Genomic DNA, 16866 nt, shown 5'->3' with positions numbered 1-16866 from the left:
GTGTCTGATTTATGTCTACCTAATCGACACCTTGCGTCGATAATCTTTTAGAGGGCATTTAGGGTTACATATTGAGACTATAGTGTTGCCATGCAATCTGTTAGCATGTCAAGAAACTATTCAGTCAATAAGAATCAAGTAATAAGTGCTGCTAGTTTTCCTAGTGTAATGTGGTTGCCTCAGTTTGATGCTTTATGCCTTGTTACTCACTGAATTGTTGAGGACATCAAAGTCTTTCTTATCTGAATCTCATCTCAAATCTTTAATGCTCCCAGCATATGGTGTTGATTCACAGTGAGCGCTAAATTTAACTAACAAGCAAACTTTTACCTCTCCTTATGTATGACTATGGCACCACAGTGTTTATTTGGGCCCTAAGGGAAGGGGGCAAAAGCAGCTCCCCTCGCGATGACTCCACTCCTCCACAGCATGACCAGAACGCTGCATTTTTCAACTGGTAAATTCTTCCACCATATTAAAGTGGTTATGTAAAAAGGACAGATTGACTTGTCTGTTTTTGTTTAAGTTAAAAAGCATAAATGTATGAGAAAGATTTTAGTGCCCAAACATCTGGGCTCTGCTCTTTCACATCTACATTATATAATCTTTAGTAAGCTCACATTTTTGTCATTTTTGTTTATCTATGTTTTCCTCTCTCTCATAACAGCCTACTTTAAAAAAAAAAAAAAAAGTATGAACTTGTCACCCACTAGAGAGTCTCTTCCTGTGCTGAGTGGGAAGGAGTCAGAAAATGCGTATTGAATTCAGGGCATAGCAGTCCTTCTTGGAAACTTTCTGCATCTGGATGGCTCTGAGTGGGACTGACTTAAAATCATGTACTGAGTGAAGACACGAGGACGTATAAACCTTACGTGTGGTATTTTAAGAGTACACTATGTCTAACAAATAAACAGGGATTGCTTGGGGTAGACAACACACAGTGGACCACCTCATTTACTTCTTGATTGAAAAACAAGTGCTCACTCAAGGTCGAGTGTTTGTTGCGAGTGTCCATCTTTCCTACACGCCTCAGTACATACCCACAACGAGATGTGTCCTATGGAATTTGACCTGATATTTAGTACTCAGAGTGGGTCTCGGCTTATGCTATTAATTTACCAGATATATAAAGGTCAGCAGTGAAGCATAGCATATTTATGCTTTACATACCAGCCAAACACGCAAACACAAACACAGACACTTTCTGACCTTCATAGTTGAGTTTGAAGCCATGTGCAGAAACCGCAAAGTCACTGGTCAGTCTCAACGAGAAGACATTTCCTGTGCTGGTGACCGGGGGTGGAACCTGGAAACCTGTTAACCTGTAGAAACAGAGAAAATAATATACTGACATGATCAACACATTACACATTAAGTATGAGAAAAACAAGCCACTTGCTTTTGTGGAATAAATAAAAGCCTTGGTGATAGTAACCTAAAAGGAAAATATCAGGAATACATAAATCAGCAGAAGATTAACAAGAACCCATCTTGTACTTACAGGAGAGAGGAAAAAAAAACATCTTTAACAGCCTTGGCCGTTGCCCATTTAGCAATGAATGGCTTTTACATAATAAAAAACTTTTCATACACTCTGTGTTTAAGTACGTTGATAGATGTTTTTTAGGATTCAGAAAGAGGAATTCATTTTGCTGAAGTCAGTACCACAGTGACAAGGAAGACAAATGGAAAACAGTAAAGACAGTATAAAACCTCTTCTCAGTCCTCACCAACACCACTGCCTGGCATCGAGCCTCTTATACAGAGCACAAAAACCCTCTCCATTTTCCTCTAAAAAACATCTACTTTAATGGGGGCTTTCAAATAAGTCAAAGCATCAGATCAAAGTGTGCTATGAAATCTGGTCAGCCAGCTAGTAATACTGAAATGGATCTGTGTGCAGATCAGTAAACAATAAAAAAAAGGAGTCAAGTAGGAAGCCAAGGCCCCCTTTAATGTGCACTCAACGTGTTTGAGTCTGACCTCGAAAAATGCGCTTACCCACTACCGCTCGTAGGTGGGCCTTTAGCTCTCAGAATTCCTTGAAATAAACAGGGAGGAAGCGAAGAGGAGGAATGGAAGGCCAGCGCTTTTTCAGGTAGGGAAAAGAGCCAAACTGCCTTGCTGCCACTGCGACACATTTTTCTCGTGTCCTGCAGCTACCATTCTTCCTTCCATTTCCTCCCTTCCTCTTTCCTTCGCCTCCTCCTTCTCTTCCCCTTGCCTACATCTACTCATACCATCCTCTCCTCTAGCATTAAGTCACCAAACTCATATTTTTTTGCCTTTTGCCTTCACTCCCCTCCCTATGTAGTTTCTCATCTCCTCCATCCACTTCCTTCTGTGGCATTTATCCACCTAAATCTCTTTTGTTACCCTTCCTCTTCAGTCTCTGAATCTCTTTTTCCTGGCCTTCTTTTGTATATAGATATATACCCTCTCTTTTGTCTCACCATCTTTTTTATTTTTTAAAATATAATCTTTCCTTTGTATCTATATTTCCTTTAGCCATACTTACCACTTACTCTCTCCCCTTCCTAACAATTAGGACACAGCTTATTACTTAACTGTGTTTTGTTCTTCCCCACTCTTTCTGCACACATAAACACGACACTTGAAGCATGTCAGGATACACCTGCTATAACACAGAAGACAAGTTCAGTGTAGCCACTTTTGTACCTGTGAGCTGTTCAAAGTAATCTGCTTCATGTTACTGCAACAAGAGAAACGATGTCTGACTGTGACCTCTAACTAGTATTGCGACTTTAGCATAACACGCTTCCCCAGTTATGACAAAGTGCTTTTACATTTTTAAAACATTCACAGCACGCAGAGACTTGCTTTAATTTTGTATTCTCCTGCTACATCCCTGCACTCATCCTTCTTCTCAATATGTCTTCCCGTTTTTCTTTCTGTCTCCACATATTAATTTATTAAGCTTTCTATCAGCAAAAACAACCACAGTTAACTCTAGAATCCTTCCCTCAATCTATCCTTCCTCTCTGCCCTTCTTTCATTTTCTTCTTCTGCCACCTACCTTGCTTTTATGCTCCATTATGAGTTTGCTTTTTTTTTTTACCTCTCATCTTTTAATCTCCCTATCCTACTTCTTTTACCCTCTCACATCCTCCTTGTCATATTTATTCATTGTCTGCTGTCTCCTCTGCTTTCTTCTCATCTTTCTTTACCTCCATCTCACCTCCATTTTTCCTCCCTGTTTTAACCCCCAATGCTCCACTTTTTTCAGTCGTTAGTTCAGATTTGTTCCCCTTCTGTAAATTCACTCTTCACTAATCATTCTCCCTACACTTCTTTCTGCTCAAGCCGACTGTCCTGCACCAGCTTCCATCTCCTCCATCAGCTTGCTTTCCATTGCTGATTGCTGTTCGTCCCCCCTGAATCGTTTTAACTCATCCAGGCTCACATGTTGATTCTCATTTCTCAACTGACTTACTCCCTTTCTATTTCTTTGTTCTCTCCCTTCTAATCCAAAACCACTCAAAGTGCAAATGGCCACCTTTTTAAAAGTACCCAACCATCTCTTTAATCTTCCTCTCCATTCCTAATCTATTTCTCATCTATGCATTTCTGCCTCAGCTTCATTTCTATTTTTGGGCTTTTTCTGATCTCATCTCCAGTCAGTAAATCTCTGTCTTCCTCTCTCTCAGTTCTTCTTCTATTTGTTTTGTTTTTTTCTTCTCAGCATTATTAAACTGCCCTTTTTTGGCCTCACTTCCCTCTCCATTTTATCTGTCTTTACAGTAAACGCAATGCTGTTTATGCATGTGTGCATGCAAAGTTTGTAAAAGGAAAAAGCCGTAAAACACAAATTTTAGGCAGTAGTCGCAGGAACCTTAGTAATATCAAGTTATTACTGTGTAACGTGTTTCTGTTCGTCTAGATGCCATCTGAGTGACGTCTTCCTCCAAGTGACGAAACGTTTCTCCCACTGAAAACGGGGATTACTGTGCAACAATCAACATATCATTAGCAAACTGAGTGCATGCTGAGTGCACACATGACATAGGTTTTAGGTTTTTGATCACTCTAGTAAACAATATATATGATTCAGTTGATTAATTAGCAACGTCTTGTATAATTAACTGTTTTTTAAGCACAAAATGTCCAAGTGGCTCAGCACTTAATGTTTTTTCTACTGTTACTTGTCACTCAAAGTTCTCTTTACACTATAAACCACATTCATCTATCCACACAATGCTTTATTCTTGGCATTAAATTACCTCCATTACACACTAATGGAGGTAATTTGAGGATCCCTATCTTGACCAGGGACACTTTCACACAGAAACAAGAGGTGCTGTAATTGAACCACTGGCCTTATGATCTGCTAACAACCCGCTCTACCCCCTAATCCACAGATGCCCCCCTTGCATTATCTGTGTGTGTGATTTAAAAAAAAAAAAAAAAAAAAAAGAATAATAACAGTTTCCCTGGATGAAGCACCTTAAGTCCTATTTCAGTTTAACACAATCTGCTATTACAGAAGGAATTCTACCCCACAAGAATAACAACATTTTATATGCTCTTGACACAAAGAAAATAAAATCTCTGACCACTCCTCCTCCATCCCATTTCTAGGCTTCTAATATCTTACTTGTAATGCATCACATCTTGCAGAAACAATCCATCAATACACATATACCCCCGGTACTCTATTTTATTTTATGATGAAAGTAATATCTGGACTCCAGAGCTGAACCAAATGTCATGGTAATAAATACAAATCAGTACAAACACACACACACACACACACACACACACACACATACACGCACACAAACAAAAAAAACCCTGCCTTTTAAATATGAGATTATTCATTTGTGATGTGGCTGATACTTTGGTGCGTCATCTTACATTACCAGCGCTCATAGTGCTGAGAGTTACAGAGGTTGGCCACATGACAGTTATAAGAGATCACAACAGGAAAATGATTAAAAAGTCGATTATTATGAATAAGTTGAAAAAATTAGAAAAGGCGATGCCGAAAAAAATTCTCTCAGATCTGCCAATTTAGGAAACATGTAACTGAGCAAAGAATATGCATGCATCACTCTTGGTTAGCATATTGACTGCATCTGTTCAGAGCACAATGGTTGTTGGTGCAAGTTTATTAACTGTGGCTATTGTATTCTTCCTTAACAGCTGTAGCCCGCCATGATGGATAAAACATAACAGCTGAAAGTGCAAACAAACACTCCCTTGGTCTTGTTCCTGACTGTTATATTAAAATATAATGTAAATTACATCAAAGACTAAAGTCGCCATTACCTTTTTTCTTATTATTTATTCATTCCAAAGACCTATTGTCACTGATTTTCAGTCCAGTACCTGTGTAAACCTCAGCCTTTTCTTGCTGTTTCCCATCATGAATGGCATCTTAGCCATAGATAGATTTATAGCTCAGAGACTGTTTTCTTAAGCATATCTTTCACAGATTCAGTTAAAAAAATGGGGAAAATTAGACAACAGACTGCTGCTAGCAAATGTCAGAAAGTTACTATTTAAAACTGGTTCTTTGCCAAGTTGACTGTTATGTGTAGACACAACACTGATTCATCCCTTGAGTTAGGTACCTGTCTTATACTCGAATGATTCATAGGTCAGTGTTAAGTGGCTTAGCGAACCAAAAATAATCGGGGGGTGGCTGTAGCTCAGCAGGTAGGTGGTTCGATCCCTGGCTGCTCAAGTCTGCATGCCAAATATCCTCGGGCAAGATACTAACCCCAAGTTGCTCTCTGATGCAGCCATCGGAGTATGAATGTTAGATAGAAAGCAATTGCATGGAAAAAGTGTTTGTGTGAATGAGGCAAGTTGTGTAAAGCTCAGAAAGAGTAGATAAGAGCTATATATGAACCAGTCCATTTACCAGGTAAAAGGGCTAAACTGAAAATGAGTGAAAAAGAAGCCTAAAGAAACACTTTGAATGACCTTCAGAAAGCCTGGAGAACTACTGCTCAAGACTGCTAAAAATTATAAGACAATCTGGCTCCTTCCTAATTTAAAGAACACAGTAGTTGCTCATATCCTTTGGACTGTATTGTATATATGGAGCACAAATTGAGAGTTCTGGTTCCAGAGAAAACTATAAGCCAAATCACCTGAAAACATGTAAGTAATAGCTTTGCCATCTGGAGAATGTGACCTGCATATTAACAAAGCAGACTTCCAAATCTGGCTCTCAGATTATTGAAGGTGCATCCCCTGCCCTGTTTTCCACCCACCCACCCCCCGTCCTCAGCTGAATCTTTCAATATGCGGGACAGCACAGCGGCAGCATTTATGTGTTCTCAGATTTATGAGGTAAAACCAAAATTCTCTTACGGAAACTGAACGAAAGATGGAGCAGTGGGCGCTCAAGGTCTATTCCCATGGGACCGTGTGTAGTAGCGTATGCCCGTGAGTGTGTGTGTTTTGTGTGTAGCGAAATCACATTAGCGAGCGAGTGAATGAGGCTAATATCAGCAGAGTGCCTTCTCTGTGCTGTCACACACAAATACAAAAACAGAAGGGTAAGAGAAAACACACACAGACACACACCGTTTGCTTTAGTTTCTGAAAAAGAAGCAACAACGCAGTATGGCTAATGTGATTGGCAGACTCCCTCCTCCTGTTACCCGTTTCATTACCATCACGGCCATGAAGAAAAGAGAGAGAATGGAAAAGAAAAACTGTAAATATTAAAACAAAAGGGGCTTGATGGAGTAAGTAACAGTCAGCTAAAATTTTGTGTTGCATGAATAGTCATTAATGATGTAAATGTCATCATTCATCGTATCAATAACTTATCTGATGTCTATCATGGGTAGAGATTCACATGTGTGAATTTAAAAATCCTATGCCACCTTCTTCTCAAGTTATCCCATTCATATGAATTGTTTTAAAAGACCTTGACCTCTGTTCTTAAGGTCAAGGGCACTGAGATTCAAACTTGTTTTTAGTAGTATGGTATCAGTCTGAAACTCCTACATTACTTTGTTCTTGAGTTATTTCATTCATAAACTTGGGTGTCCACGTTGCCACGGGTGATGACAATACCCGGGCAGCCTGTTACAGTTGAAGGGTAATAAAAAGGGTTGCTGTACATCATCTGGCGGGTAAATATCACTTGCGGACCACAGTGCAAGACTGATTGAGGTGCTAGTTATGTTTACAGTTTGTTTTGATGCTTTTTTTTTGTGACACAATGGCGCATCGACATTATCTCAGTAGATTCTCATCTGACTAGCTAAGCATAAATATCACAACAACATGATCCAATCAGTAACCTAATTTTATGGGTCAAAGACACTTATTTGCCTTCTGGCAACCCAAGCATCAAACCACAAGCTCAAAGGGAGTGAAATAGACCTGCAGAGGAACCCAGTGGGATGAAAATAAAACACAGTGCTTTACAAAACAGTGGAAATCTGGACTGATCTGACATAGACCTGTCAGCCAAAGACACTAAGTTTTATATCAGATCATACTTAAGGCAGTCTAGTGGTAAAAAAAAAAATACAAAATTTTAGGGCAAAAACATTTATTTAATGGAAAACAGTACACTATGCCAAGTTACAGGGGTTTAGGTTCCAAGATAGAAGTTATGGTTGAACCTCAAATAAAGAGAATTACCCTGCAAATATTGGGCATGCCATAAACAGTGTCAGGTTTGTTTTTCACAGCAATCTGTTTTATTTTGACCCACAGAGCCTTAGAAAATTATAGTATACTGACGATGCTGTTCTGTTTTCATTATTGTTAGTTAAAGTCCAAAATGAAGTCAATGTGTAAAGAGAATAACTTAAAAGTCACGAAGCATTATTCATTGAAATTAGAAATGCCACTTTCTTTTTTTACATGACTTTAATCAAATCTCTCCAGTATTTTTTTTGATAGGCGCATTTACTTTATGCCTTGAAGATCGGTTTCTTGTATTTCAGTGTTGTGTCATCATGCAGTCTTTAGTTGATATTTATGTGATCATCACACAAGCTCACTCTCTTACACAAATGCACACAAAGGTCTAGTACCCATGAAGCTTATTCAGTCCGTTAAAAGTATATTATTTTATGAAAGTTTTTTTTTTAATTCAATTTGCACATATATTTTTTTATAGCCAACTGTGGTGACAAATAACAAATGACACTCAATTAATTTGCAAAAGTAAAGTAACTATCACATTAAGCTACAGCATTTGATGGCACTGCATCTTTTTTTATGAATATGTTTGCATGTGCTCGCTGTGTGAGCACTGAGTGTTCCTGAGTGGAGTACCAGTGGAAATAGACAAAAACCTAAATATTTTTACCAGGCTTAGTTCATTCGCTGAAGGTCAGTAATCAAATGAATAGTTCGGTCTGACAGAGAAGAGGACAAGAAAAGCCTAATCAAATAGGCAGACAGGTGTATACTAGGAACAATTTGAAACAGGTAGGAACAAAAAATACAGAAGAGAAATAAAAACCTAAACAAGATAAAACTGCGAACACAAAGAATGACTGCAAAGTCTGATTATGTGGAGAAAAAAGAGAGTCTGACAGGAACAAAGTGAGGAAATATGTGAGAAATAAGAAAGTTAGAGGGAAACTGAAAGAACAAAGAGAGAAATTACAAACTTAAAACATAAAACGATTTAAACAAATAATCTTAATGATCAGAATGTGAGACACAACACAATGAGTTTAACACATTAAATTTAAATAACCTTTAAATAACCTTTTTTGATCAAATGAAGTGAAGACAGTACATCACATTTTTGCGATATTTATTTCTACTATTTTGAACCTAGAACATTTATCAAGGTTTAAAGTTGAAAATATATTTGCATTTTAATTAACAGTAGTGACAGTATATCATGTTTTTTAAATGATGTATTTCTGTTGATATATTTTTATTGGATATTCTGATTTTTTTCTAAGGAAATCTGAGCACTGTCATGCTTTGCTCTGGACTTTGCTGCTCTTTTAATGAGATAAACCTGAGGAAAACCTCCAAAATGCAGCTCAGTTAGGGCTGCCACAAACGATTATTTTGATAGTCGACTAGTCACTGATTATTTTTGCGATTAGTCGACTAATCAGATCATCATCCAGTGGACGTAAAACATACAGCTTATTGAACCAGCATGCATCTGCTCTTATACAACTAAAAAGTTAAGTGTTTACAGCTTACAGCTTTAAGTGTTTAAGGTATGTGCTAACTAAAAATAAAGACAAGATGATAGTTTATTAAATTGTAATGAAATTTGCAGATTGTTTCGGTGAAGTTTAATAAACTCCTTGCTATCTAAAATATAACAGGACACCGAAGTATATTCTCAAGCATCTCACACTTTGATAATCAGTTGTCTGCTTGACTATTCAGCTGTGTAAAAACTATAACTTTAATCTCAGCCAAACCGATTTACTCAGGAACAAATAAAATACTAAAATAAAGCCAAACAATAACATTTTTAAGTTATCTAAGTGACTTATATATGTTTAACCTAAGTAGCGAAAGACGGCGGTGGGTTTGAAAACGATTTGCTGGGAGTCCGGTGTTCTTATGGGCTCTAGTGAGCCTTGCCCCCGGCTAGCTATCGAGCTAGTGGATAACAGACATCTCCAAAAACGTCGAAGCGCTTTTGAGAATATGTGGTGTCTTGATACACTGAGCAGATGTTTGAGGTTTATACAGTTACATTCTTGCCTGAAAATATGTTAAACGTTTATTTTGTGACCCAGAAAGAATAATAAGAGTAATATTAAAACTAACTAGCTGCCGCCATTGTTGGAAACTGAGCTGGGCTGCGCTATGAATTCTGGGACACAGCTTCTTCTTCTTCGGGGTTTAACGGCAGCTGGCATCCTTGTACATGCAGTGCTGCCATCTTCTGTTTCAGTCCGTTATTACACTCTTAAATCCTACTACTTATTCCTGCGTCTTTTGGAATCTTACAAAGCTTAAAACGACGCGTCGACTATTAAATCAGATTAGTCGACTAGTCACGATTACGTCAACTATCAAAATCGTCGACGTAATCATGACTAGTCGACTAATCGTGGCAGCCCTAAGCTCAGTACAATAAAATAATGTATATAAACTGAAAGATTACAATAAATTTTAATGTTTAATTACAAAAAAATTAAAATATTAACAAAACTGACCATACTGATCCATTATTAATAACTGTAATGATTTGGCGTTACAAGCTTTTTATCATCTTTTTTTTGTATTTGAGAGACATTTGTAAATTTGTAATTTTAGTGTATGATTTGCTGTTGTGAATTACAAAGCTATTTCAGAAAAAATTAATGACCTTATCAACTAAATAACAAAATCAGCCTCTTCTGCTAAAAGTAAAAGCAAAACTAAACTAAACAAAAATATACCCCCCCCCCCCCCTTTTCAACTTCATTCCCCACTCCTCCACTTCTTGTCTAGTAGATTTATTTCCTTTTACTAGTGTTCAAAGTTCAGGGTCTGTAGTGAGTGATTGATTAGCAACACTTGCCTTTGTGACACACACACAGCCATTTTTCAGGTTAGAGTACATGTGGTCAATAGTTGCTGGTGTGTCTTGTAAATCAGTCATCCTCTACCCGCCCCGAACTGTGTGTGCATTTTGGTGTACCCGTTTGATTGTGTATTAGCAGGTTGAATATGCAAGCCAATAAAATTAGCCTCATATAAGTAAGTTCACACATGGACAACCACATACACAAAAGCACATAGTAAAGTCCCCCCTTGTCAGGTTACGTTTGACCGTTTCCATTCATCACAAAGAGAAAGTGAAGAGAAAGGATGCAGTGAAAGAGTTATCAGCATACAGAAAGGTGTCTTCTGAGTTAATCTGCAAACCCGTGAATAAAAATAATAAACCTTGTTAACCTTTTCCAACAAACAAGGACTTCCTGTTCAATATTTTGATAACTTTAAACTGACTTAGCATTTGCCAGTAGTCTAATATTAACCAAAGGTCACTGTTAAAATTTTAATGACATTGCAGTACAAACCTGAATCACTGAATGAAACAAGCTTTGGCTAATTGCTATTTTCAAATACACGCATTGCTTTGTACAAAAAACATTCATTTATTTTCTTCTCTGTTTTCCTTGTGTGACAGCCTAGACAATAATTACATAACTAAACTGAACATGGCTCCTTTTATAATGGTTCACAGGGTAGTTCTGGACCTCAGGCTGTACTGTGCCCACAGTCCATGCTCATGCTCACTAACAAACATCACTTAAAGCTAAAAACAGGCAAAACCCTGCATGTACAGTCTCTCTTTTTTATCTTCTCTCATGCCACCTCCATGTGTCTGCTCATGTGTATCTCATCACATCTGTGAGACTCTCTTTGTCACATTTATTGGCATCCAGCAGTGCAAACATTCACTCTTTCCATTCTCTTCCAGCATTGCAGTGATGTCCTGGGATGATAAATCCTTTTGTGTTGCAGAGGCAGGGGGTTCTCGTCTATGGAGGTGACAGGGGGCATCAGCGCTCTGTGTGCACCCCCAAGGAAAGACACTCTGACTGGGGTTGAATAGTGGATTAACCTTCCTGTCAGCGCCGGAGGTTCCTAGACAAACATGCTGAGACTCACACTGATAATAATTGTGAAGTGGAAATCTGCTTCCTCTAGCTGTTTAATAACTGTTTAATAATTTCTGTTTAATAAATAAAAGTGTCAGTATTTCGTGCATGTTGAGTGTAGAATGGCTGGCTAATAATTAGAATTTCATAACAGCATTGCAACATATTAAACTTAAACTTATTCTTGTTGGCTTTGTGTTCCTGCTTCTCCAAATTGATTTAACTGGAAGGGCACTCTGAGTGCAATCTTCTGCCAAGGCCAATGCCCTATCTCACAATTTTAAGAAAAGTGATCTGCACTTTTTTTTTTTTGTTCTTCTTTTGCACGTTTCACCTTTCCAGCAAGTTTAATCAAATTCACCCTGGCAGTTTTTGCATAAACTTGCCAACAGACAAACAGAAATAACTACAGAGAAAGGGGAGAAATGAAAAACATTTTGTTTACATAATTTAAGGCTCTGTTTAAGAACTGCTTTTAGAAATAATGCCAGTAGAGTACTGTCGTGATACAATAGATAACATATGCAAAGGATATTCACTTGCCACCTTCATACTAAGTAGAAAGAACAAGGGCTTTTAAAGAGGAATTGCTTACAATTACTTACACTTACACTACTTACTTCCCTCACGAGTCCTTTCCCTAACAGAAAACAGCATCCTTGCAGTGTTACAAAGTTTCAAAGGAGATGCTGCTTCCACTATTAAATGATAAAGCTCCACCCACCACACACACTTCTCACCTCCTCACACACACAAATATTTCCTCTGTTTGCCTCATTCTTTCTCTTTTTCAGACAGCTAGACAGATAGTGAGTGCTGCCCCTGTGAGCTAAAGCTTGTTTAGGCTGCTGGCTACAGCATCGCTTACCATTAAACCTGACTCGCATACACAGAAAAGGGCAAACAAACACATGAATGCATATAATGGAAGGGGCACACATTAACACACACACACAAAGAGTTTGTGTGCTTGCAAATGCATACACCTGTATTTTGTAGATAGGTAGAGACAGATTGCAGGTGTCTGCTGGCATTTAAAGGGGAGGTGTCATGACTGACAGCACCTTAAAGGGACAGTCGTTAGAGAGATATATGGATGGAGGGAGACAAAAAGGAAAGACGGGATGAGATGGGATGTGTGAGAGAGAGAGAGGGAATGTAGAAGAAGAAATATGATGGCGGAAGAAACACGTGTGCATCACATTCTTCAGTGGACTCGTAAATTCATTTCCACTAACTTTAAAGCATAACCACTAAAGCTACTCCTAACGTTAACCTAAATATAAACTTAGGCTGAATCTTTTTACCACAGTAACCTAACATAACATTAGGAGTGAAAGTGGTAATTAACATCTTCAATCACTTTGATGCTGTTTTGCTGCCTTGATGCCATCGAGCTGTTTTTTTCAGTAAGTCTACTCCACTCCAATCCCACATCTTGTAGAGACAGATGGAATAGTGTGATGGCTTCCTTCTTCTACTATGCAGCCTTAGTGAGTTTGATAAGGTGTAGTATGTAAACCACCTCCCAGTCAAGTTCTGGCAGCATCGGTCTTCCAACCCACTGCTGCACTGATGTCTATAATGTGAGAGGAGAGTCATGGGAAAGGTAGCTGAATATCAAAGATAGTTACTTAGTGTAGGTGCACGTAGGGAAAAATGAGATGGTACAGGAGAGGCTAGGTTGGTTGGTTTCAGAATGAAATACTTAAATTTAGTTCCATTAATGACAAAATCTGTAAAATTCCTGATCGGCGACAATATCAGATCATTCAATCACTCGCTGCTAATGGGTAAAATGTAGCTATCTATATTTGTATTTCTATTGCAACTGTTGGGAACATATGCAGATACTTTTATTCAGTTTTGACAATCATGCCATCCTGTCAGATGAATTAATATCTCCTCTTGCTCTGCTTTTGAGTGCAAAGCTTGTTTACTAACACAATAATTGTGCAGCAATGTGAATCCACAATTCTTAAAATATACTAAACTAAAAAGAGAGTGCAAAAGAGGCATTTCAGCTGGAAATAACTGAGATAATAAAATGTGGGGTTTTTTTTAGTGTTGGATTGTAGAGGCCAGCTTATGGTTATCTTAGCAATTTTTCAGGTTTCACTGCAACAAACAGCCTCGTATTCCTTTGTGTGTGGTCTGTCTGTACTGAGGTGTATAACCTTGCCTGTGGTAATAACTATCTTTTTCACTTGTTGGAGACAGCAAAAAGCCACACAACACAGAGTGTCACAAATTCAAACAGTCGACCTACGCAGTGGACACACAATAAAAAAAATAAATAAATAACACACACACTTGGCAAACACTTGGATGTACATGTGTCTAATGGTGAGGGGTTCATTGTTATCGCAGCATCTTGCCTGAAGGCTTTTGGCCCTTTTTGGTTGATTATAAGAACTTTTATAAAAATTCCAAATTTAAAAAGTGATTTTGTGTGTTTCATTTTCCCAATAGATTTTAAGTTTAAAGAACTACATAAGGTACCTTAGTTTAAGTATGAGGCCACCGTGCTGGTTTTTCGGATGTCTTTTACTGTAGGCTGTGGCTTTATTACACTTTTTGAGGCGTCTCAACCACCAAACACACAATACTGAAGCTTATTCCAGACATATTGAAAAATCATGTTAAAAGTTTACCCAGTGGTTAAATTTCTATACTTGTGAGTCCAGACTAAGTGTCAGTATGTAAATATAAATCTATCAGTGGGCCGGCTGCGTTTTTACTGCATTAGTACGACTTGAGCAATAACCTGTAATATGAGCAACCATTTTTCTCTTTTTAATATATAGCGTATCAACAAAGGTATTGGGGCTTATCTTTCTAATCTTTGAATTCAGTTGCTTTCGGTTAAATTGCAACAGCTGTATAACAGGTAGAGAAAGGAGTGAGGTTGCAAGAATGCTGGGGCACATAGTGCATAAAAATCACCAACACTTTGCTGACTCAATAACAACAGAGATCCAAAACTCCTCTGGCATTAACATCAGCACAAAAACGATGTGTTTAATGGCATGAGTTTCCACACAGCAAATCCAGCATGTCCAAATTAACACTGTCAGATTTGATTTCAACACTTTTAAAGTGTCTATATGGGTCCACACCAGAGAGTGTTAATTTAACTCTTTTTGGAGAGTTGGTATGTTAACTCTGATTTAGTGTTAAACACCAAATCTCTCTGGAGTTGATAATTTAACACTTGGTGTTAAGAGTTTATATATTAACTCTCAAAGAGTATTTTAGTTTAACTACGTAAGAGTTATCTTCTAATTAATTCTAAAAAGCGGGAATTTTACTGTTCTGAACTTCTAGAAATTTATTTTGGAAATAAACATTTACTAAAAAGACGCAATGGTTTTTGAAAAACATTTATTCTGAACTGTGCACCACAATTTCAAAACATTTTCTGAAAGATGTAACAGTGTACATGTTCTCACTTTCATTAGAATTTCGTTTATCAAAAGGTCTGACATAGGTGAGCTGGTAAATGCAAATAACAGCATTCTCATCACTTATTTCAATAAATACAAAATACAATATGCATGTCCTTCAGTCATCACTTTGTGGAACTTCAACGCACTTCTGCTCTCCCCCATATTCCATCTTCACAAGCATATCCTATGTGGAGATTGAATAAAAATTAGTTGACACTAATTAATGGCACAAATCAATTGCAGCACAGTAAAAAAAAAAAAAAAAAAAAAAAAAAAAAAGGAATCCTTTTTGAGACATTACTTGTGTAAAGTATTTTCCCAAAAGATAAGGACACAGGCAACAGGTAGTACTGAACTAAATGTAAAACCTCAACCTTTTTCATTTTTACCTAAACCGTGTGCACAAAACTATGGAGGAATCTAAATGCTAACGTAGAACTCAGTCGGGACTCGGGACATCTGCTACTGCTGTTTGCTCGTTTTTTATGGGAGATCGTTTTCAGGCTTCAAGTAGCACCATTATATCAACATTTCACATTCTAGACATTGTTTTAGGTGTATTTGACCAAAAAATTTAACCGAAAATTCACATGCAAGCTTTTTTTCAAGGCTGTGGTATTTGCCGAAAACAATACCTTTCAGCTAGCTAAAACAGCGAGCGGTGCTATCAGCGAGCAACACGGCTAATGCCTTTCACACAGCTTTGTCTCAACTCCAAAGAGCCACAGAAGTAAAAGCTAATAATAATAATTGAAACAATCTTTGAAAACATGACTTACCAAGCATGGCAAACAACTCAAATATGTAGAGCAAAATGTTCTGAAACGGCTTCACTTCAGCTTCGATTGGAGCCGTGCTGGGGGCGGAGTCTGTGAATTTACTCTATTGGTGTCATAGCCCCTGTAGGAGTTCAGAGTTAAGAGGTCAAGAGTTAATGTTTCCATTGTAACACCTCCAGATTTGAAATAGAAACACTCATTTTTAACACTCGATTTTAACTACTATCATTTTACACCTCAGAGTTACATTAAAAGCATGTGACTCTACTTAGAGTAAAATTAACTCTAAGACTACTAACACCAAAACATTTAACACTTTTGAATTTGCTGTGCATGGTTAAGCAGCTCCTATGGGTGTAATCTGTAGGTGGCCCAGTACTTTCGTCCATATAGTGTACTACTTATATACAGAAATAGTTGCTTAACTTTATTGTAGAAGTAACAAGGGAAAAAGAAACACTAAATTAGATGCCTAACTTACACAAGACCCATCTAAATCTGCAGGTTGAAGTGCAGAATTGATACGGCAAACCCTTGAGTGCAATATTAAATTTCACATATCAACAACTTGGCTCAACTTCTTGCTCAGCTCCCAACTCAGTACTTGTGACAGATGGCTCATCCGTTAGTTTTAATATCCAAATGCACTTTCTTTTTCGGAAGGGTTGTGAATCAGAAAATGTAACTTCTGTCCATAAAAATCCCCCTTGGCTGCTCTAAACCGCATAGTCTCATTAGTTTTGGTAGAGTTTTGGACAAGTATAAATATTGCTGTTACAGGGCTGAATAAATTCATTAAGATTTACAGCATATATGTGGGCATGGGTATAATCTATTAAACATAAAATGTGAATAAAAAAATGTGCATTCAGTGTAGCATGCTAAATAAATGAGACTGTTTATTTAATTTATCCTTACAAAAGTGGAATGGGTATCTGGCGCAAAGCCAGTGAATGTCTTCAGGTCCTGTGCAGACCATGACATCAATAGCAATGGGCCAACCAGAGTCTGTGACTTTAATTCACAGCAGTGTGAAAATAAATAGCGTTCTTCAGTCAA

General features: G+C 37.7%; 1 protein-coding gene and 1 long non-coding RNA gene across 7 annotated transcripts in view; both read right to left on the bottom strand.

Annotated features, from left to right (window-relative positions):
* csmd3b (CUB and Sushi multiple domains 3b) overlaps positions 1–16866 on the bottom strand; it is a 382687-nt gene that overhangs the window by 261179 nt on the left and 104642 nt on the right. For all 6 annotated transcript variants that reach the window (XM_085147502.1, XM_085147500.1, XM_085147498.1 and 3 more), the window contains exon 3: positions 1210–1322. In XM_085147502.1, coding sequence (XP_085003628.1) covers positions 1210–1322 — 113 coding nt within the window. The remainder of the gene's footprint in view (positions 1–1209; positions 1323–16866) is intronic.
* LOC146493197 (uncharacterized) lies at positions 4425–16137 on the bottom strand. The gene is made up of 2 exons (XR_014871755.1): positions 15808–16137; positions 4425–15212 (listed from the first exon to the last, which is right to left on the bottom strand). It is a non-coding gene; the product is annotated as an uncharacterized LOC146493197 (long non-coding RNA).

This window comes from Neolamprologus multifasciatus, chromosome 22 (assembly GCF_963576455.1).
Source record: "Neolamprologus multifasciatus chromosome 22, fNeoMul1.2, whole genome shotgun sequence".
Taxonomy (NCBI): domain Eukaryota; kingdom Metazoa; phylum Chordata; class Actinopteri; order Cichliformes; family Cichlidae; genus Neolamprologus; species Neolamprologus multifasciatus.
The sequence above is the reverse complement of the archived record's forward strand: the minus strand, read 5'-3'. Positions and strand labels throughout refer to the sequence as shown.